Source organism: Poecilia reticulata, linkage group LG19 (genome assembly GCF_000633615.1).
Source record: "Poecilia reticulata strain Guanapo linkage group LG19, Guppy_female_1.0+MT, whole genome shotgun sequence".
In the NCBI taxonomy this organism is placed as follows: Eukaryota; Metazoa; Chordata; class Actinopteri; order Cyprinodontiformes; family Poeciliidae; genus Poecilia; species Poecilia reticulata.
Genome location: NC_024349.1, coordinates 6999945 through 7023683, shown reverse-complemented (window position 1 = coordinate 7023683; position 23739 = coordinate 6999945). Strand labels below are relative to the sequence as shown.

The following is a 23739-nucleotide window of genomic DNA, read 5'->3' as shown; positions in this document are numbered from 1 at the left end:
GAGTCTCAAAAGATGTTCCTGTAATAAAATATTGCAAATGAAATCCCCACACAGTGTGACTTCTGAATTTAAAAAGTTTATTATGAAAATACGACATACTAAAAGTAATCTACCACTAGGAAGAAAGGTATACATCTCAAAGAAATGTTGGTTTACATACAGAAATATGTAAAAGGTTTTAAAGCTGAGTATAAAATACTCTAAGTACTGCATTACTGGGTTTACAAGTCCAGTGCATTTTCTAACATTTTACTAAAACTTTTCGCTTTTCTAAAACTGTATATCCCAGTTGTTGTTTAGGCAGCAATTTAATGAGGTTCATGATGAACCAACATTTTCCAGTCGAACTTTAGATGCCATTACAGAAAACCACAGCAAATTAAAAAACAATCAGATACCTCTTGAGTCACTCTAATACAGGGCTTTCTACTTGCAAAGTGAGGTGCAGCGCTTGTTAAAGTGACCACATGCAACACGCATCTTACGTACACATTTTTTTCAGTTTTCCTTCTCTGAGAAGGCACATGGGAAATAAAGACTTTAATAAAGCTGAACTGTGCAAACTCTGATTTCACAGACTTGCGATAGGATTTACTGTATAAAGAGACCAATTTAACCTGTACGTATGTGCTGACCCGTTGCCCCACAGGTCTAACAGGTACATAAAGTTTGTAAAAGAACAGCAAAAACAAATATTGACGAAGACATTTCAGGATATTAAGTAGCAGCGAGGTATCACTAACCTCATCATCTCACTTTTACACTATCCCAGATTAAACTCTGTCAAATAAAAGATTAAAGCTGTGCTGAGACGCTTATAGCTATAGTGCTGCGTAACAAACTGCGTTAAGAATAAGGCTTTTGGATAAGAACGGATATTACTCCACAGATACACAAGGCAACCTTTTACAGTCCAGTTAAGTAAACATATTTGCTTTTAGTGCTGCTCTGATTAGATACCCTTAAAAGAAAACTGTGTATTAAGTATTTTTAACCATTTAAATAGGCAGATGGCAAATGAACCAACTCAAATGTTCGAGGTCAGTCAAACATCATGTACATTTCAGACCCTGAGTCAGTTTTAAAATAAGCTGGTTTTGTTATTTTTATTTTTGTCTTAAGAAAAGATAAAATTAAGAAAGTTTTTTTTTTTTTTTTTTACTAATTGAATACTTTTCTTTTCCGCAGCATTACATCATTAGAAGCAAAGATGCACATAAATACTATTTAAGCAAAGCTCCACTGAACTCCAAAAGTTGCAAAACTGATGATGTAGTGCCATGTTTAGAGGAGATTATTTAATCTGAGAAGGAAAAATCGAAACAAAACACCTGAGCTACTTCAGTTTTGCATAGATTATTAGATTATCTTAAAGTGCTAGCTGACCTGAGAGATATGCTGATGATTAGAAATCAGTATAACCTGTAGATGGAAAAGTATCTCCCTTTAAAAGATATTCTACAGGCAGTTTACAGGGGGGTCATTTCATCGTATTGCCACTGCTGGTAAAGATGTAAAAAAGCCTTTAATAAATAAATTCATCTTTTATTGTTAAATAGCAAAATCTCCCCCTGAAAATGGTAGAAAAACCAAGTTTTACCTCAGTTCATTTTGTTACATGTGGAACAAAATCCAGCCTTAAATAGAGGTTTCTAAAAATATATATATGTAATTCAAGTAGAGCAGATGTATTCCATGCTGTATGATGTTCTTCTCAGAAAGAAATGGAATACATTCATTCAAATAAAACATTTGATAAGTGTAAAATGATCAACGTTAATGAATGAGGGATTTATTTTAAGGTATTTTAGACACCTTTAATAGAGGTGCTAACAGATGTAAAATGTTGCTGTCTTATGATTACGACTATATATTTATTTTCACAATTTCCCTACAGAATGGCACTTTACGTACAGTAATGGAAAAAATAATTGGGTTTCATTAATATATAATCTGTGCATATTTAAGAAAATACTTTAAACCCCTCAGGGACTCAGGCAGAACAACCCTGTTTTCAGGATATAATTTTTAGTCAATGCTCATAAATAACCCAGTTTCACAGGAGGAAAAATGCTAATACATACAGTATTTGATTAACTATTCAGTAGCACCTAGTGCAAATCGCTTTAATATAAAAACTGGTTTAAAATAAAAGCTAGTAGTAAGTAATGTGATTCAACAAAAATGGTCCCAGTCTGTCTTTGGAGCTTCTGTACAAGTTAGAGAAAAATACGACAGAGGGCATTTTTTCAAAACGGTTTCACTCAACCAGACTTTTAGAACTTCTCAGTTCATTCAGGAAGGCTTCTAGGAAGCAGAATACAGCTTTTAAAGACTTTTCTTATTCTCATTCCCTGCAGATGTTATTTTAAGCAAAATAAAAGCGCACAATAACCTATACAGGTTGACTCTTGAAGTTGACATGCATAAATAGATTAAAATTTTAATCTATCATACCCTGTTAATGTGGCCTGCATCTCTTCATGTTTGCATTTAAAGTACAAAGTAAACTAAAAAACATACATGAAAGTAAAAAAAAAAAAAAGGAAAACTATAAAGTAAAAGAGCAAAATATTGGTCAGAAGTTTGCATACACACACAACATAAGCATGAATGTTTGGACTTTTCCATTTCTAAGCACAACTGTACAGTATAAAAAATTAGTCATTTTCAAATGAAGTTTTAAGCCCAATTTCTGGCTGATTGAATGGCTTGTAAGTATTGTCAATTCATTTTTGCACACCTTAACCAGGTGCGTTCAGGAACTGAATGTAAGCCACTTTTACTTATTTTTTAAAAATCAGTTCTGATGTTTGTTGAGCATTATCGTCCCGTTGCAACGCCCAACAATACCAAAGTTTCAACCACCGTACCCAAACTTTAAACCTCTGATAGATTAAAAAAAAAAAGGTAAGCTTGTAAAACAAAAACAAAACAAACAAACCAGAAAGAGGTCTTCAAACCTAAAAACAATATACCAACTGTCAAGCATGGTGGGGGCAGCATCATGGTGTGGTATCGTTTCCCTTCTACACACATTAGTGCATTGCACAAACTAAGTGGGATAATATAGACACACTTCTCCCACCAAATCAATCAATCAACATCATCTGATGTCAACAGATAGATTATTGATACTTTTGATATAACTGAATGTTCCAAAAGTTGAACATTGAACTAGCAGTAAGCTTCTGGAATGGTCTTCCCCTTTCCACTAAAAAAGAAAAAAACAAAAATCTTGAAAATAATATAGACCAGCCAAATCATTGGGTGGTTCTTTGTCATTTGGTATGACAAAGAATACTAATTCTGATAAAGGGGAGGTGATTAGTGTACGCAAACTTCTTCATTCCTCTCAGTGCTCTTGCGGGAGCTGATAAACCACTTCCTAAGTGCAACTCCGCTGGTGCTCAACACGACGCACAGCGCCCCCCCGAGGCTCCACCAGGTCGGCACACGATGAAAGAAAACAAACTGGAAGAAAAAGGACAGCACCACGTCCACCGTCCTCATCAGGGACACGGGCCCGGCCTTCTCAATCTGCAGCGCCTTAGTGAGGAAGGTCTGGCCAGCGATGCCCAGAACAGCAATAAGCATCAGTATCCARCGATCTCGACCACAGAACGGAAGATTCCACTCGCCCAGGACGGATGTGGTGATAATGCACTCGACAAGGCCGATGACGGCGTAGTACCACACAGAGAGGTAATAGTGGACGCTCTTYCCCATTTTTCGCAGAGTGACAAAAGTGAAAGCAGCTCCAATTGCACCTGTAAGAAAAAAAGGTTTTGAGTTCGAATCTGAGAGAAAACAATCCTCATGCTGTAAAATACAACACCAGTTTAAAAAAAAAATTATTGTAATACAGGTATGCTTTGTTATGGCCTAAACAATCACAAACGTATTAATGGAAAGTTGATTGGAAGGAAAAAACTACGATAGAAATGGGTGCATAAGCAACAGGTATAACTGCAGCTTGGATATGAATTAAGCGTTCATCCGCTTGTCAGTCCTACAAAAGGCAATATTTCCACTTCCAGAAAACAACCCCAAAAAAACAGGTGAACTAACAGTGCCGAGGCTCCCATTGAGGCCAACGTGAGCCCAGAAGCCTATTTTAGTTAACATAATGGGTCTTTGTCTCTACAATGCTACACTTGTGTTTTTTTCGGTGTGAATACAGGGTTTGCTCTCTAAAGGGAAACAGAGAAGGAAAGAAACTGAAAACAGATCCCGGACTTAACTGCTCTAGAGTTACTTGTGGTACAAAGTAACACAATTCTGTGACTCAAGAAGACAATCAACCAAGACCTGATGAGATCATTTCACTGGAACATTTGTCAAAGTGAAAACAGGTCTGCAATTTCTGTGTGGCGGTGAATCAAATACCTAAAGTCTCTTTTTTCTCCAATGCTGCTGCTTGTGCTGATATTTAAAAAATTTAACTGACAGAAAGTGTAAGATCATCTAAAAGGGAGGAAAGTAACTATGGAGAATAGAGGTGGTTAACAGGTTGGATGTTACTCTTAAGTGTGAGCAAAAATCCACCAAATATAAATGAGTCAACCAAAGCATTAATTTCGTCACCTCCGAAGGCAGCCACAGTTCCCTTGACGTGGTTAGTGTAGTCGCCTTCGATGCCGCTGAGATGCTCGCCGAAGAGGAACGGCGGGCGAGCGATGAGGATGACTCCGGTGAGGGTGAACACAGTGAACACGCAATCCCAGATTGTGCATCTCTCTTTGAGGAATACCCAAGCCAGGAGCGAGGTAAAGACTGGATTGCTGATGGAATTAGTTTCAAGTATTTCATGGATAAATAAGAAACACAAGAGCAGAACTTCGATTTTTAAGTGAAACTTTATATATACTTTTTTAAATTTTTATTTTAATGCAGTTAGGATTTTTTAACAGCACTCACCTGAACATGATGACAGTGGCGTCTGCAAGCGGCATCTGCTGAACTGCATAGTAGAGAAGGATCATTGCATTGGAGCCGAAGAAACCCCGAAGCACCAAATAAATACGTTTATCTCGGGGACCAAGGAAACCTGTCCTGGAGGAGCAGATACACCAGGATGATGGATGAATGTGTGACTGAAAGGATGGCTGAGTAGATTTAGTGATACAAGAAGTAGAAAAAAAACACCTGGAAAAGATGGATGGATTCAGACAGGGTGGCTGGGGAAAGTGATAACACTAGGTACGGCAGAAGTGACAGAGATGCATGGATGTTTAGCTGATGAGATGGAAGATGATTATGAATGAAAAACCAATGTAGGGAATGAAAGGATGGACTGATTAAAAAATAGATGAGGAAAAGGGGAATAGTATTTGCAGACTTCAGATTTAAGTTGTTTTGTTTAATTTTTAAAAAGTAGTTTAAATTTATGCATTTATGCCATCTGTCGCTTTTTTAAAATCACTTTGCTATGACGGWGATTCACTGCCTGGCAGAAGTATTTACACCACATACACATTTATACATTTTGTCACATTAAAACAACAAACTTTATAGTATTTCACTGGAATGTGATGTGATAAACCCACAGAAAGAAGAGCACAACTGGGAAATATATGGAAAATTATACATGGTCTCCACCATATTTCACTGTTAAAAATCTAAAACGTAARCTGTGTAAGTCAGCTTCACTGGATCAACACTTAGTGCTGCAATTCCAGCTCTAAGTCTTTTGCGGTATGCAGTATAATTTGAGACCGATAAGTGGGAAAAAAGAAGGAAAAACCAAGCTTCTCTGCCATCTCCCTGTGGTCCTACAGCCATCTGCAGAAATGAACCGCTACCAGTCAGAAACAACCAAGGAGAAAGCTCTTGGCACTGCCAATCAAGCTCAAGTACGTGCTGCTTAATGTGTTAATGGCAGAGAAACAATTTACCACTACTGAAAAGCTAACTAGCCTGAACATTCTATCAGATCCCAGTGCGGGAAACTAAATGCATTTCCAAATGTAGTTATGCAGTAAGAATAATTTTTCAAGGTATTGTAATTTGCTAAACAAATGTAGGCCTTATTTTAAAAACAAAATCAACAATGCCCTTTAAAAAGATAATCATTCATAAGCTTTTAAATACTTAGTTTGCCCCGCGTTATTTCCCATTAACAGTGTTTGTCTGAGGCTATTTTTCTAAAAACACAGAGTAAAAGTTGATCTTCTGCTTACTTGTGGTAGACGAGTAACGGCATGACAAAAAGCATCTGGAAGAAGCAGCGGATGGCGCTGATCTCGATGGCATGGAGTCCCTCAATGGTTTTCACCAGCAGGGAGATGATGGAGAAGAAAACTGTAGCCACAAAAGCATAGAACAAACCCAGACCAGGACATTTCTTTGGTTTCTCTGGGTGGAAGAAAAAGAAAAGAAAGCATTGCACAAACAAATTAGTCAAATATTAATATGAAGAGCGGAAATATAAATGATGCAAATAGTTTAAAAAAATTACATATTGTATTCATAATATAACAGCTAACCGAGGCAGAGGAGCTCTGTCTGTTTTTTCTGAACTCTTTGGGGCATCATAGATCCACCAAACAAACACTGTGGTGAAATGTTTGTACAAGCTGTCTGGAGAGCAACAAACTGATATGTTTGCAGAGATTAGATTTCAGTCTGGGAATATACACACATCTTTCTTTGCTCTAGCCTTTTTACTTAGGTGTGCTTGCTTTTCTAACTCTATATGCTGAACATTTGCAATCTTTAAAACTCTGTTTTGAAAAAAAAAACGTGACATGGAGAAAATGACAAAAGAATGCCATGCTATGCAACGTCTGCAAAACTGTGGTTTTGGTGTCGTCTTTAAACTCCTTATTTGAAAGGGGAAACAAAAAAACACATTCTCTTAATGACTTCTTAGATGTGCAAATATGGTTACTATAGGCWCTGACTTTTATAAACTGGAGAAAGGTTTTTATTACTTCCCAGGTTTATTCAAAATAAACTGAAAATGTTTTTTATGTTGCAACGCTCGGGGGCAAAAAAAATAAAAAATCATTTCAGGCACATGAAGGGATTTGATCTCATTTCAGTTCAAAAATAACATAATTTTATTCTTAAGCTATTAAAACTAGAGCGATTTTTCAAAGTAAATATGTTTTTTGTAGTRTAACAAACCTGTCTCTGTCATTAGCCATCTTTTTATAGTCAACAGTGGGTGGTGAGACAGTCCCAATGTTTTTTACACATCACACAACTTCTACARTTTTTCATTTGCAATTATTTTTCCAACCTAAAAAATATGTATACCTGAGCTTCAATATTCMACAGGTTCTCTCCGTAATACTTCCAATATTCTTATACAGGTTCTGGAGCTTATCCATTTTTACAGTACAGTTTTTATGTATAAAATATATATTTATTTAATTGGTGAGATTTGTGATATCAAAACTTAATTTTAATAATACAATGTTGACTTTGGACAATCAGCAAGACCAGCACTCTAGACTTAGTGCAACTTTTGCTACCTAAGGGATAAAACAAATAGAGTACAGTATCACTCTAAAAGTATGTGGCCACTTCAATAAAATCAAGGAAACACAAATGGGGAAAACCCTTTCATACCTCTTATAAATGGCTCTTTCTTATAGAAGCTAAATAAACAAAACACAGCTTGGCACTGTTGCTTAAGTATGACGTCTTCGTCAACATTCCTAATGTGTTTTTTTTACAAGAGGAATAAAAGTATTCCAGATTACTTCTGGAATACAAAGGTAATCTTGTTTCTGGAAAAGTGCACAGTCATTTATGGAAGCCCATTTCTGCCAATATAATTACAAACATATAACACAAAGATCATTTAGCTAGCTCATGATTTTAAAATAGTACCACATAATTGAAGACGGAACAYGTAATATAGTTACAGTTCATTTATGCTGCACTGTCACTTTTTAAATAAATAAATCACATTTAAAAAAAATAAATTATTAAAAAATACACTTATAAATGCAATGATAYAAGTATCATAATTTCACAATCATGACTTATAATGTTGACTTAGTATCTCATATTTACAAAGCAGCAATAACATAAATATGATACTATGACAATATCTCATTTTCATGAAATAGTAATGTCAAAGTTATGAGAAAATTAACTCAGTATTGACTTAGCTCTAATAATTATAAGCATAGCATTCTTGATACTATCTCATACAGTGATCCCTCGTYTTTGCGGAGGTTGCGTTCTGAAACTAACCCSYGATAAGTGAAATCTGCAAAGTAGTTACCTTTAGTTTTTAAAATTATTATACAGCATAATTAAATACTCTACATTGAAACCAAAGAACAAAACCTGTTTTCAGGTCAGCGGTGTGCGTGTTCATCAATCGGGCCTTAATATGATCCGGAGTCATGTGATTAAAGCGTCTCCTACAGGCTACCCCACGAGATTCACCGCTGTATCTACGGCAGAGCATAGACCTCGTCAAGCGAGCCTCTGGTCGGGTTTTGCGCTGCCTTTGGCCACAATATTTTCCAGCAGGCATTCAAAGTTTTCAGCTTTCATCTCCTGAATGGCCAAATCTTTACTCATATTTGAATACGTTATTGGCACACACATAAGAGAAGGAGCTCGGAGACTGTTTAGCCAATCAGGACGCAGAAACACAATGCACTGTGAAAAAACTGCACAAAAAAATCCGCGAAGCAGCGAGACCGCGAAAGGTGAAGCGTTATAGCGAGGCATCACTGTATAGCAAAGTCAAACCTATGAGCTAACTATGTGATGAGCTAGCTAGCTCATAGCTACGATATATCTCATAACAATGACATATCTATATCCATTTTGCGATTATGACTGMAAATCAATTAAAAACTTGTTTTTTTTCTGTTTTGCTTTTTATTGTTGTTTTTACWGTGGCAGTAATGGGCTTCCATACATCCAGGCTATTTAGGAATGATGTAAAATTAAGAAGGCTTACGGCAGCCTAGTAGGCAGAAAGGCCCCTCGCTTAGCAAACGAGCTGCTGTTTTATCAACCATGATTAATGAAACTAGAAGAGATATGCTACTGAAGTGGATAGCGCAGCTAAATCTCAGAGTTTTGATGTGAAATATAGAAAAACGAAAACACTTCACTGGAGAAATGTAAAAAAAAAAAAAAATAAAATAACAAATACTGAATGAACAAATTATGAAGGTACAAAGTGCTGCTCCTATTTCTCGGTATTAGAATGTGATACTGTCAGCACCAACAAATGACGCAACCCGGTTGTATAACGTAAAGCTACAAACGAAGTCATTGATTGGCTGTTTTTCTTTTCAACTCTGCCTCTACTTTTCGTCATAAACTTATCACAGTGACAGCGACGTTTCTGACTTTAGGAGTTAACGTACCCTCAGGTGGTGTTTCTTCTCCGGAAGATGCGGTCTCCTTGCCTCTCGTGCAAAACGCCGGTAGCATACACAGCAGCGATTCCTTCTCGCCGCCTTCCAGCACATTTTCGCTTCCTCTCGCCCGTTGCTTCTCTTCAACATCTTCATCCTTAAGATAGTTAGTTCGTAGATGAACTGCTTCATCTGTCTGCTCGTCATCGCCATGCTCGTCTTCTTCTTGGTGGGTGTAGAACTGGTTCTGGTTGTCATGGCTAACAACTTTGTGGAGCGCCATAGTCACGTCGTCCTCCCCGGTTAAAGCCCGTTCCCGCGTGCAGTTATTGCACTCGCCCATGGTGGTGGTGGTGGTGGCGGTTGTAGGATGTGACGGCCGAGCGGCAGCATGCCTCAGTGACAGCGCTGTCCGACGTCTCTGTGTGTGTGTGTGTGTGTGTCCTGAGAGACTGGGAAGGCAAGGTTAATCACTAACCTTGGTGTCACTATACAAGCTCTCATGCGGTGTTTGCTTTACCCACAGGGGGGCACAAGTGAACCCGAGACAGCCCTGCTGGGAACCTGGAACATTACCTAACTCTTCACGCCCGTTTTCACTGGTTGTCATGGAGATGTGAGACCACTACATCTCAATAGTCATACATTTTAGAACACAAAAATTCATCTGGAGCATATTAATGTAAGATTCATGAACCTAACTGGCACCAAATCCAAATATGTAAATCAGTTTTTGACCTAAATTATAGTCCTAATTATTCTTTTTTTTAATAAAACGTTTAAATAATGTAGCTGAAACTAGCTTTATGTATCAGTCTATATCAAAATCACTGGCTTGTCAATACTGAAAAAAAAATATTCTTATTTATATGCTCGTCACGAAAAGCTGCAAATGTTATTTTCTATCATGCGACTCAGCTGTTTTTTGTTTCACAACGTGTCCCTAAAACAGAAAAGAGCTTACAATCCCCATATTAAAAAGAAAGCTGAGTATCAGTTAGACAATCAGATATCAAAATTAGATAAAGGATATGCACGGATACTTGTAATTCCTTATTTTTTGTTTGTAAGTTTATAATGTAAAATCTACACTTTTATAAGGCCAATATGATTTAAGTTGAATTAATTAGAATGTATTTATATCCGATTGAATTAATTAGTCAGCAATTTACTCAATTTACGCTATATCAAATACAATTTTGTCAATTTTTGTTGGTGATTCCRGCTCTTGGATGTGAGCCATTTGGGTTTGCATTTAAGTAAACAGAAATCATCATAGTTGTTTTTGATGACAGGTTTAATCCAACTAATTGAAATCCATATWTCCCAAGCCAGATCTCATTAAAAACTCTGCAGGAGCTTGCAGTGGAAGATGTTTTGATTTCTAATCCCTACACACAGCACACCGAGCCAGTTTTATGGTAGTAATTACAGCCTAATTCTTTAGCCGCATCCACAACATACAGAAGAAATGATTGCTCTCAGAGCATTTATCAAAAACAAATACAACATTTAAAAGAATCRATGGAGAAGGGAAAGGGTGTGCACAATTTAAGATGTGACTAGRAAAAATTARGAACTTTAATTGAAACAAAACACAAACAMAATAATATATCGTGTTAATGACATCATTAAATACACAACATAATTCTGTTCAGCTTAGTTTTAAGTCATAAGCTGTCACAATCATATTTGAATTAATACTGTAGAAGTATTGTTAAAATTCTGCATGYTCTAATATCATACAGATACGTGTTGCAAAGAATGTATTTATTTATTTCTCAGCACAAGGAAAATATTATGGAGAAACAAAATTTGCCACACAAGACTTGATGTGAATCTTTTCCACAATATTTGATTAATGACATTGACAATCAGGCAAATAAACATAATTTCTGATTTAGAAATTTAGTACGACAAGATATAAATTACAATGAGCAAAAGGAGGAGGAAGCGATACACTAACACAATCTCTACTGTTATGCAGAACAACATGACAATAAAAGGTGACCTTTTTCTATGCAACACCTAATTCTACTGGCTATCAAAAATAACACTGATTCTGGACCTCTCTACTTACAAAAGTATTATAAATTACACACACATTGTAAACACACAATGCTATATTTGGCAAGTTGATGTCTGGGATGTTATTTGTTATTTCCTTTGAATGTCAGAGTAAGAGGAGAGTGTGAAAGCACAGGGAGCACGAGCGTCACAGTGGTTAGCATTGAGCTGTAGAGTAAAGACAACAATGGTTTTTGTTGCTGGTGGGAAAAAGAGTTCAGTGAAAGAGAGAGGGCTCGGTTACACAGTGGGATGCTTCTGGTGTGTTATTCATTGGGGAACCAAAACCATGAGTTTATGTATCAGACATGCAGGAAATAGTTTTGTTTTTCTCAGTTTCTCACAAGTGGATGTGTCATCACAGTTTCTAAGCGTAAATGGGAGGATTAAGGAGTGCAAGTTGATCAACTGCCAAGGAACTGACAMAGCAAGGGTGTTTTATTAACCTATGGCATTGTGTATGGCATAACACTGGAAACTACATAASTGAAGCTGTMGCAAAACTGTAAATAATATGTTTAATATTATTGGATTGTTCAAGATCTCCATTTGGACTATTATGAGTAAGTCTGTAGGGCTCTTGGTTCACAGTTTGGGTTTTAAATGGCTTTGATTCAAAATCAGAGGAAGCCTTTAATATAAATATAGGCTCAGTATACATACTTCAGGTGACACAAAGAAATACACATGACATTTTGACCCTAAAGAATATCTCAGCTCTCCTGATGAATATTTAATTTGTGCTGTTGCATTCCATTATGACATAAAAWCTSAACACCAAATACTTTCGAACTATCAAAATAGTACTTGATGGATTATCATACTGCCAAATTAAAGTTCCACATTTAGAGGGCTACATCCTTAAATAACCACCTAATCAGTTCAGAACAGATAAGAATGAGCAATTGTGTCTTACAAAGACRCTTTAAACTGAAGTGTTTGATTTCATTTTGTTGCATGCCAATAGCAAGCAGTACCATTTATACTGGTAAATATATTTCCCTGAACTGGCTTGATAAACTGGAGAGGAAAGCCAAAATTACAAAACCTTTCACAACACTTGTTGAAGAAAAAGAAAGTCAACATTAGAAAGATGTTGTGATTTTGTAAAACACATAATTGCAATATAGCAGTGACTTAAAATGAATAAAAGTGGTAAATTTATGRCTTGATTTTTAATTGAAAAAGGAAGTAATTCCCAATTAGGTAACAGTCTATTTCTTTCTTTTTTTTAAATATGCTGCTTCTAGGACCTGGTAGGTATACCCTATGGCAGGACACGAATGTAAATTTGGACTCATGATTCTACATCATCACAGGAAATTGAATTTTAGCAGGAAGATTTCCCAAACAACTGATTATCTTAATCACTCAAATCAATCATTAGGTGCTCGTAAATCTGAGTTTTTCCCTTGAAGCTGGATGCGAGCAAGAACACCCGGTTGTCAACAGAGACCACAGAAAACCCCCGTGGTGCCTGAATGCTGAGCTCCTGAGATGGGACAAACTGCCCCCTCTTAGCGTCCCATTGGTAGACCTGTGTCAGTGAATAATCGCTGCCCAGGATGGCATACTGCCACTTGCCCACGGAGACAGGCTGGAACACCATGGAGCCACGGGAGGGGAATGTCTGCACTTCTTTGAACATGGCACCGTCCCAGCGCATCACCCTGGAGTCCCCGATGTATCTTGTCAAGCATATGAACAGTTCACCTTTAAAAAGGACAAAGATCCGAGGGGCTGTTCAATTTAGACTTTAGGGAGTTTGACGCGGATAGGGAACAGAAAAGCACACACAAACAGTTTACGTAATTCCAAATCCCAAATAATTCACTGCTTGTGGCAACAGCAGTTCAGCAAAGAACCACAAATAGTTTAGCTGCCTCACAGGCAAGGGCAAAATGAAAGTAATGTTTCATCGAAGTGATGTATGAGCTGTTTTTATTGGGATGGCATAAAACCACCTTGAAAATAAAAACCTTTCCTCTGCTGTAAGATGAGGAACRAAAGTATAAATTACATCATACATGTAGTGCTATAAAAACATATGGATTTCTTGATTTTCTTTCAGATCACCAAATAAATTTKAAGAAAGGMTATATGAGTAAATACAAACAGAAGTTTTCAAATGATGATTTCTAAAGGGGAAAAAAATCTATAACAACCTAGCCATTTGTAAAATAAAAAAATAAAAAGAAAAAAAATAGCAATCGTCCTCCAACCCTAATGACCGGTTATATCTTACTGTTGTTTTCTGGAGTCCCAAATCTTTAAATATCTCTCTTTGTCAGACAAGAGTTATTTAATGAATTCCTTGATTCTGCACATCACGATCAGGTGATTATGACTAAAACTGAATAAAAAGCTAATGATAATTACAGTTTATTTGTGATTTAATAAGGAGGCAGTGATATTTTTTACACTTACCAAGATGGTTTGAATGACCATTTATTTATTTTTTTAATCAAAAGCTTCTCTTTATGTACTTAGCTTTTCTTTGTAGTTTTTTAATTAAAAATTGTAATACTTCAATATTGCTAGAAATGTATGTTTACACATAAAAAAACTGGATAAGAAGGATAAAAAAGCTTGAGATATAGAAGCTTTAGTTCTCACCTTTTACCCGAAAGTGTTTGATGGAGAACACGTCCTCCATGTCTGGTATATCTGTCCTGCGGTCAAACTTCTTCTGGCTCCTGTTCCACTGGTACACAACTGGCCTCTGGGAGCTGCTGGACAAAATCAAGTGGGGCTTGTTGGAGATTTCCAGGTATTCAACATCAGTGTCCCTGTACCAGGGGTGGAGTGACTGGTGGGAATAGAAACCAATGCCATTCCATTTGTACACAGTTGTAGACCCAGCCTGCAAAAAAAGAGGAGAAAATGAAAATAGTTAAACAATTTATAATTAGTGTGTCAAGATATACATTTTGGAAATTTCAACTGGAAATATGAGGTAGTGTGTGTGGGTGTTCCTGAGTGTCCCTGAGCATATGTGTGAACATATGCAAACATTTGGCAATGCAAGAATAATCAGCAAGAGCAGACACAAGCCAACACATTGCAGACAAGAACTCCAGGGGAGGAGCTGGCAGACGCACTGGCATTATTCATTCACAGTGCTGAACAACACCTGTACGATGGCTGCGAATCAAATCCAATATCTCTGATGGTTTGCCATTAAACAAAATAATAATAATTTGTGTAGTGGTAAGCAAAAAGCAGCAAAACGAAAAAAAAAAATTAAAAATCCATCCCAACCTTAGAGCTGTCAGCGATGACAAAGAAAGATTCTCCATCGATCACAAATGTCTCGATGTCATTTGGTTTGCGAATCCTCAGGATGTCGATGTCCTGGATCTTGATGAACTTGTTGGCAGAGGAGTCACGTTTGTAAATGTGGGAGCCTCCAAACAGCTGGGCCACGATGACGAAAAGCTGGTTGTCAATCACCATTGGCTTGCAGACAACAGTGGAAGTGCCTCAATAAAAAGAAGCACATGCTACACAATTAACATTAATTAGATTGTTTGCATTCGTGCATCTTCAGAGAGAGAAATTCAGTTATTCCGCTGAGGGCAATGACTGACTGGTGATGAAAGACCTTGCTTTGAAATGAAACTTGCAAATTGGTGTAACTGAGAACAATATTTTTGTGATACTGAAGAACTAAGAAGAGCAAATCTAAACTCATTAAAGCTCTTCTAAACAAAGCTTAGCTAAGCTAAACAATGAAGGTAAATGAAACTAAACTGCTATATTTAGAATAAAAAAACTGAGAGCATTCAATCTATGACAAGCTACAGTAAACTAAAGTCAAGTACTGATGTTTTGAAAATAAAATGTTTTTAAGGAGATTGCTCACCAGCTAGCCAACCTAAGGGTTGCCATCGTTTTACTTCTATTTAGCTGTTTTTTGTTCTGTTTTCTCATAAAATTATATTTTATTACGATTGCATCCAAAAAGAGTTTCTCTAACCCTCCTACTTTAACAGTTTTGTTGTCTGAAAAGCAGTCCAAAAACACTGTGACTGTATCTACAGGCAGTTTTCAGGTGATAGGCTGGAATTTCTCTTTAATAAAATCCTTATTTTGTCCAAGGAACATCACATGTCAAAGTACTTAATAATCAAATTAAACATGTGTGTCTGTTTAGTTTGATCTGCTTACCTATAATATATAGTATTTTGAAGTGACAGACTGCATTAAATTTCTGTGAAATCCCCACCCAGACTCTCCCAGCAACAACAAAATTGAAGTGCAATTAAGAAACTCATTTTAATCTGTAAATATAGATGGTTTATGAGTAAAATCTTATTCATTTTCCACCTTTAATAGGTTGACATTATTCTAAGTTCCTTTGTCAACAATAATAACATTTTAAAAAGTAACCTGAACTTAAATTAAAATAAGTAGTACTGTCTAAGCCGCATTCTGAACTGACCTGGCTGCTAACAGCAATGAGACGATACAGTCACTTTACAGTTTCTAAACCTCTGTCTTGGTGTGACTCTTGTCCATATAAAACTTTCAAAGTTTGCAATGTTTAATTGCTTTTCACACTCACTTTGAATTGCGTCATACGTTCTAAAGGTCATCTCCACATGATCCCATTCCAGGAAGTTGCATGTGCCAGCAAACGGCTGAGCAAACACGACGTACTGCTCGTTACCAAAGGTGAAGGTTTCCACTGAAATCGACTCAAACCTCAGCAGCTGATAGGAAGCAAACTCTGAAAGGCACGACACAGAAGTTCCACTTTGTTCTTTATCTCAGATCGATACATTCATACTGCATATCATTAACACACAGACACTGACAGACATCTTGATTTGGACGGTTAAGAAAGCGGATGGTTGCCCTGTAGAGCTGCTGTTTGTGTGACAGACGTTAGAAGGGGATACCTGTGGTGATGCAGTCAAATGAATGTGGCAGCAGGTCATTGATCTTCTTCCCCTGGTGGATGGGTGGCCCGCTGCAGTAGATCTGGTCCAGAGTGGCATTGGTGTGATGTATCCACTCCACCAGCCACTTGAGCTTGCAGTCACAAATCAGATTGTTCCCTCGCAGATCCCTGCATGCAAAAGTGGATATCATCCAGGGATATTATTACTAATATGAGACTTTAAAACATTTATTATCAGTGCTGCTTAGCCCCTGTTTGTGTGGGTTTATTCTTTACTGCTGAGCCCCGTACCGCTGTAATAAGCTGAATTACATCCCTCTCTGCTTTCTGGGGTTGTATGCTGGGTTGGAGCCAGATAGTGTCCCATCCCCTGAGTGCTCTCTCTCCTCCTCACACACTCCGTCTGAACAGCCATTAACCTTGGCTGCTCAAACTGAGTCCATGCATACTAACATCACTCTAGTTGATTTTGACATTGCAAAAAAAACAAGATCCAAGGTTGTTTTTTTTTTTTCCTGACTTGATAGCAGCTTGCTGAAACAGTTTTGGCATTCTAACCCATTATTTTCTCTTCCGTCCTCTAGACTTCTGAGATTTTATTTTCCCCTTTAACAGTAGAAAAGCCTGTTTTTATAACAGCTTTATCCATCAGCTTCCCCTTGTACACCCATTTTGACCTCGAGAGAAACAAAGAGGGAGACGGATTTAACTGACGTATTACAATAGGTGAGTCATGAGTCAAATTATTTTCTTTTTTACTCCTCTGGGCCACACATATTTATTCTTCTACTTGTCCTGATTTTCAAAACATATGCAAAATGAAACTCCTTCACCCAGTTTATAGCCTTCAATTTTCTTTAACCATGCAGAGTCGAGGAAGGGCTGGTGCTTGTCTCTGTGAACCAAGAGCCATACAGCATAGACCATTCCAAAATACAAGTCAGGGCAAAACCTAAAATAATTTAGAGTGCCCAGTTAAGCTAACATGCAGGTTTTTGAGGTGTACAAAGAATCCAGAGTTTGGTGCTTAAATACTCCTGAGACCTCATGCATGCAAAGGAAAAATTATTCAAAATCTATGCAAGAAGAGCTTTGCTCAGGTTTGAACCCTGGACTTTCTCAGGTGCACAAAAGAAACATTATGGGAGATCCTTCCAACCATCACTTCTGCCATTTATAGCATTTTTGCTGTTACTTGCACAATCTTTAGTTTCCATATATTATAAATAGTCTGATGTGTTATGTAAAAAATGTATGTTTAAGTTATAGTCTTCTCAATGTACTATATGTTACTCTAAGTGTTGTTTGTTTGTTGCTTACTCTTTTTTATTATTATTTATTTCTGTGTGCCTCAATGCTGCTGTTACACTTGAAAATCCCACTGTGGGATTTTTATTTCTGCTACAAGGCAAAAGGGTTAAAAACACTGCCATGTTGCAATCAGGAGAAATATATGTCACGTTTTTTGTTAGGAAAAATGTAAAAATCAACAACATTATAATCATGTCTGTGTTAAAATACACTAATACAGCCTGTATTTATGATGATGCAGAGTAAATACATTATACGTGTGTTATATGCTTGTTTATGAGGTTCATAAAACTCTACTAAAAAAGTAATAATAAATGAAGAACAAAAAAAAATATTTACTCACACTTTAGTCAAAGCGTCCATGCCCCGAAAGACATCTTTGGGCAGCGTCTCCAGGTTGTTGTAAGCCAGACTCCTAATTAACAAAAAGGCACAGAGACATTTATGTCTACAGACACTAGGCAAATAGATGTTTCAGTGTGTTTTTTATTACTTGTAAGCAGCAGAGTAAAACTACAAGCGTTATCTGTGGATTTCTATACTTCAAATGGGGTTTTGAATCTTATATGCCAAATAATATATATTTACAGTAGTAACTTACAGAGCATCCGGTAAGAGAGATATAAATGGACCACGTTCTGCACATGTTATCATATAAGTATTTTAATTCATCTGGAGCAAACCCTGCTCATCTGCAGACCAGACATGGGACCCAACAAGAGTAAAGGTATCACAACCCAAACTGTTTGCCATCCATGCAGAACCTCTGAGCTGAGACCTGAGCTGAACTCCAAATCGGCAAAACAGAAAACAGAAAGAGATGAAAGCTGCATTATTCATGCGAGAGTTAGTCGTTCACACAAGAGAGACCATTTTACTTTGTGTTTTGTATTTGAACAAGAATGCATTTTCAAAACGGATGGGTTTAAAGCAGAATGGTTGGGATTCCAATACTGCCTGGACCCTTCGATAATGTATAGTGTGTGGGATGAAGTTTAAATTCCCACACGTGATGCAGAATTTACATCATGGCTCTATTAAAAAAATAAATAAATAAAAAAATCCATAAACAGTTGTGATAAAAATGAGATACACTCAAGTTTCTCTTTAAATGAGGACATGATAAAACCCCAAATCCTGTTAAATTTGACTAATCTAGCAGGTCTTAAACTAGGATAATACAATCTTTAATAAACAACACACATGATTTTGTAAAGTGTGCTAATATGAACTTAAAAACATGTATATGATAAACTAAGAACACTTACATTATCTTTGTATGACCAAATAAAGAAGGTATTGTGGCTTGAAAATACTGATGAAATCTGTTTTTTTAAACTGAGGATTCATAATGTCAGTTATTGGTCAAAATTGTGTGAAAAAGAGTAGCATGGTAATCTATGCTATGTTAAAGCATGCTTCTTCTCATTTAAATACAATTTAATTACAGTGAACATCTGTCTCCTTACTGAAATAATTATTAAAAACTGTATTGTAAAACCTGCAGACTGAAGAGTTTTTTTTTTGTACTTGAAAGCATACAATTTTTAATCATACATTTTTTAAAATGCTATTAATTAAACTGGTTTTCAAATGTCACAGACATTACTCAGTGTAACCCATACATATTCCATGCCTCTTTATCTTAAATGATCTTAAATTAACTTTTAGGAGAGGCAATCAATAGCCATCTAACCTAATAAATAAGATTGCTGTGTCTGCATTTTTGACTGTTGCTGCATAATTTCCAAATGTAAACAGAGAGTCAGGGACAGATTGTAGGTCATATGGTTAGGGTTTGGGTTACAGTACAGTTATATTTAGTTTTGACCTGCAGGTCACTGCAGGTCAAAACTTGTCTTCTCAGTCTGTGTGGTCACAGACTGAGAAGAGGCACATAGCTAATCCTTTTAGCTGACTTAATCCTCTCTGATTGCTGGTAGAAACAATGTTGTCATCTGTGGCTATGATACATAAACATATAAAACCATCAAAAACAAACTTTAAATGCAGTGTAATTATAAGTTTTAGAGCTAAATCATAGAAATGAAAACATCCGACTCTGGTCTTGTGCTACCTGATACTGCTGACATGCTCAGGCAGTCACCTTGTGAGCCAACCACAGACAGCAGCAGTTCTTCCTACCTTTGCATTTGAGATACTGACAAACTGATGCAGTGGCAAAAAATAGAAATTGATGCTCTGTGTATTTCAGAATATGTGACATTTATCCCTGTACTACTTCTCTTATAAAACTGCTTTTGAGCAGTTTATTAAACAGAGAATCCATGGAAGCAGGCAGTAAAGACAACTAATTTCTGGGAAAAAGGAAATTAATCAGAACAGCTGGTGAGAAGGGAGAAAAATATAGCAATATGAACAGAAGTTAAAAGAAAAGTTTGGGATCATGGAAAAACATGGTGAAAACACCAAGATATAGATGCTATAGTAGTAAAATACTTACAAATGTAGCAGTGTCTTGAGACCCCGGAAAGCAAATGGAGAAATTGATGCAATTCTGTTGTTTTCAATGAATCTGTGAAAAACAGGCAGGATTTAAGGAGACCAAACAGCACCTTCTTCTACATGTTTGCTTTTCTTTTGCCCATCTCACCTATGCCAACATTCCAGCTATGGTTTTCTTTGTGCCATACTTCCACGAAGGCCAGATTTGGATGGCATATTGCATTTTCTGCCAATAGATTTCCCACCTGAACAATGAATTTCTGTAGCTCCTCTAGAAATGCCATCTGCCTCATGGCTGGTTCTTGGATTAATTGTCTCCTTGCAGGAGATGATGAACTACACAGCACTCAGAGCTTCAAAAGTTTAAATATTGCTTTATAGTCCGACGCTTTTTTAAAATTCTGACCTGTTTGATGTGTTTCTTGGTCTTCATGATGATTTTTGTTCATTAATGTTCTCTAAATAATCCCTGCGGCCCCCACAGAACAGCTTGATTTCTATAAAACTTGAATTACTCAAAGGTGGACTCTATTTCCTACTTTAATTACTTAGTAAAAAAACACTGAGTTTTATTTCAGGTGTCAGAGTAAAGCGGTATTAAATGAAAGTGTGTTGACACACAATATGCAAACCACACTTTTCAGATTTGTTTATAAGCTAAAGTGTTAACATTATGTTTCGTGTTCCCTCCATTTCACAATTATGCACTACTTTGCCTACCACTTAAAATCTCATTAAAATGCACAGAAGCCTCAAAGCAAATGACTTTAAAAGTTCAGGGATGTGAATAATTTTGTAAGATGCTGTACAAAAAAAGTACAGCATTTTATTAATAGTAGTATATTAATAGTAGATGACTAAGTTTCAGCCTCACAAGAAGGAATAAAAAATACTTACAGGTATTCAAGATGTGCCAAACCCATAAAAGCATCTTCATCAATCARGTCAAAAGAATTTGCGGTGAAGAGTCTGGGAAGGAAAACAACAGCGATGATGCAACTCAATCCATCCATTTTGTCACAAAAACCCCCCCAAAAAACATTGACTCTTTTTTGCTGAAAATGTGCTATATAAATAAAATGTCCTTTTACTTTCTAAGTGTCTCCTTCAAAACTCACTTGACTGAATTCTTTTCTCAAATGGCTACAAATGTAACTCCACAAAACGTTACTTATATCCTGTTAGAGGTTAATCATACTGACAGGAACATTAAAACACGAGGCAGCAAACCACATAGCTGCAAAGAAATATTATTAGCATTAGCAGAGAAGACTAATTCCCGTTACTCATTTTTGATTCACCCTCTTTTGATTTTGATTTCCCTCACGCTCATTCAGACCACTTCAGTGTCATCTGAGAATATGAGGGAAGTGATGCCAAGAAGGATGCTTTGCAGAGACAATGGCTGGTGCCAGTGTACTATTATCCTCTGGATGAAGCGTGATTAGAGCACAATTAAAGCCAACATCGGCGCTAATTTGTTAAAATAGATTGCTTAATAAACTCTCTGTTTGCCATTATGCCTTGCGCAATACTGTGCAGCACTTATTTAACATTCTGTGCTCTTTTTAAAGAAAAATACCCCACTCCCAGCATAACGCTCAATCTATTGTTTTGTACCATTTCCCTGCTTTTTGATGCTGTAACCATGTGGTCTACAGTATAATCCTGACACCATTAAATATGCATGTCAGCCCCCCTATACAAGTCCTCTTGGGGAAGAACATGGCTACTACGGACGGACGGACGGACGGACGGATGGATGGATGGATACTCACAGGAGTTGCAGGTTAGGTGTGTGAACAAAACTTGCTCCCGAGATCTCATTGAATCCAGATTTTACAAAAGACCTAAAATGAAAAATCAGCACTTGTTAGATTAAAATATATGCAACAACTAAGAGCTGTTAAATAAGTTCTGCCATAAGATTGCTGCAACTCTGGCCCGAAGTGGTGTAAACAGCATTTGTTTTGGGGGCCACTTCCTGTTAAACTCATCAACCGGCCAGCCATAACTAAAGTCTCTTCTCCTCCAAAAACAAATCTCACTCTTGCTGGTTAATGTCTGGTTTGGTTCTAACCAAGTTGGCTGTGTCCTTTGGCAGTGTGTTCCTCACTATGTGGGTGTGAATATGGGCAGGCCCATTACGGTCTCATCCAGGATTGAAAATGGTTGTTAATATGTTATTCCAGAGAAAGAACATCTTATCCTCAGTCAGTCGTCACAGAATATACCATAAATTCTACCGTGTGCCAAAGGGTGTTATATGCCAGGCTATGTTTAGCCCACTGTTGTCACTTCTGCCAATACTGTGATGCCAGTGTAGTTTGATCCATTTGAACGTCCACTATAGAATGGAAATAGATGCATCAGAGGTCTTGTATCAATGACAGTAGCTAGTAAGGATCACAATTTTAAAATATCTGTTTTCCAAGTTTGATACTAGAACATGTTCAACTTGGGTGTGAAGTCCTGTTGTGCTGGTGAAGTCATTTACATATCAAACGCATCATTAGCTCGCTTATGCCACGGGCCGGGACTGTAAGCTCACAAATCAATATAAATATCATGCAGTTTTGCACAGTCTCATAAAGTGCTTCCAGGTTCAATTGGAGTAGGACTTACAGTGAAACGACGTCGGACGGGAAAGTGTGAGGCACGCTTCGGACGTTCTCACACAGGGCATTGTCTTTAGTGCAGGTGCATCCGACGGGGCATCTGGGCTGCCGGGACCTGCGTCCGTCAGTCAGCACCAAGCAGACAGCGGCGAGCCATATCAGGACCGTCCATCCTCCCCTCCATCCTCTGCCCGGGCGTCCCATCACTGTGCTCCTGTACTGGACCAGTCCTGCCGCTCCTGCGCCTTTAACTTCCACACGACAACAAAAATCTGTAAACGGCCAATAAGGTTGTCTCGATGTTCCTGCTAAGTATTTAATTTTTTTTTTTTTTTTGTCATACAAGCCGGAGCTTTGATGCAGTCTTGTGTCTCATCCAGATAAGCGGATTTGTTCTAAACAGCGACTAAGAAAAAATATCTATCTACGTTTCTTCTCTGCTTGATGCCTTCAAATAAGTACTTTTAAATGATGTTCGGAGGGGAAAGCCCATTAGAGAGCCAGAAAGGAAGAAAGGAAGAGAGAGAGTGAGGAGGAGGGGTTAGAAGCCCCAAGGTGCGCGTTTTTATCACCGCTGCCAGCTATTATTTATGCGCGCCACAGAGCCGTGCGTGGCTAATGGGAAGCGGCTATTCATGAGGCTCTGAGCAAATGCACCTGCCCCACACTCATTCAAATGCCGCCCCCTTTCCCCTCGCTTCAGCAGAACAATGACATGAAGGATGCAAAAAAAAAAAAAAAAGCAATGATTTTAGTTCATTTATTTTAGTCAGCGCATATAAGTTGCATAAAACATGGAAAACGCATAAAAATCTGTTTGTTTCCTGCAGACAACAAGCGATATTTGATCGCTTCTGTCATCCTGTCTGCCCCTTTGAGCCCACATGAGGTCCTTTGTTGATTTCAGCGGAAAAGTGGTGAAACACTGGATGTCTGTTCCCAGACTGTGCTGAACTTTCACCCCCCCCAAAATCTATCTTGATTCTGAATTATACGTAAAAATTCAAAATGAATAATACATTCCTTATTT

General features: G+C 37.4%; 2 protein-coding genes across 2 annotated transcripts; both read right to left on the bottom strand.

The window, feature by feature from the left end:
* Positions 1 to 56: 56 nt before the first annotated feature.
* slc35g1 (solute carrier family 35 member G1) lies at positions 57 to 9957 on the bottom strand. Its single transcript, XM_008436705.2, has 5 exons — positions 9351 to 9957; positions 6183 to 6357; positions 4921 to 5055; positions 4588 to 4784; positions 57 to 3770 (listed from the first exon to the last, which is right to left on the bottom strand). Exons 1-5 carry the CDS (start codon positions 9682 to 9684, stop codon positions 3328 to 3330), a joined length of 1284 nt encoding a protein of 427 aa, XP_008434927.1. The 5' UTR covers positions 9685 to 9957; the 3' UTR covers positions 57 to 3327.
* A 934-nt stretch (positions 9958 to 10891) lies between these two features.
* Positions 10892 to 23284, bottom strand: lgi1b (leucine-rich, glioma inactivated 1b). Its single transcript, XM_008436704.2, has 10 exons — positions 22717 to 23284; positions 21870 to 21941; positions 20989 to 21060; positions 20090 to 20161; positions 17969 to 18040; positions 16313 to 16482; positions 15976 to 16140; positions 14670 to 14890; positions 14025 to 14271; positions 10892 to 13121 (listed from the first exon to the last, which is right to left on the bottom strand). Exons 1-10 carry the CDS (start codon positions 22911 to 22913, stop codon positions 12772 to 12774), a joined length of 1638 nt encoding a protein of 545 aa, XP_008434926.1. The 5' UTR covers positions 22914 to 23284; the 3' UTR covers positions 10892 to 12771.
* Positions 23285 to 23739: the final 455 nt, after the last annotated feature.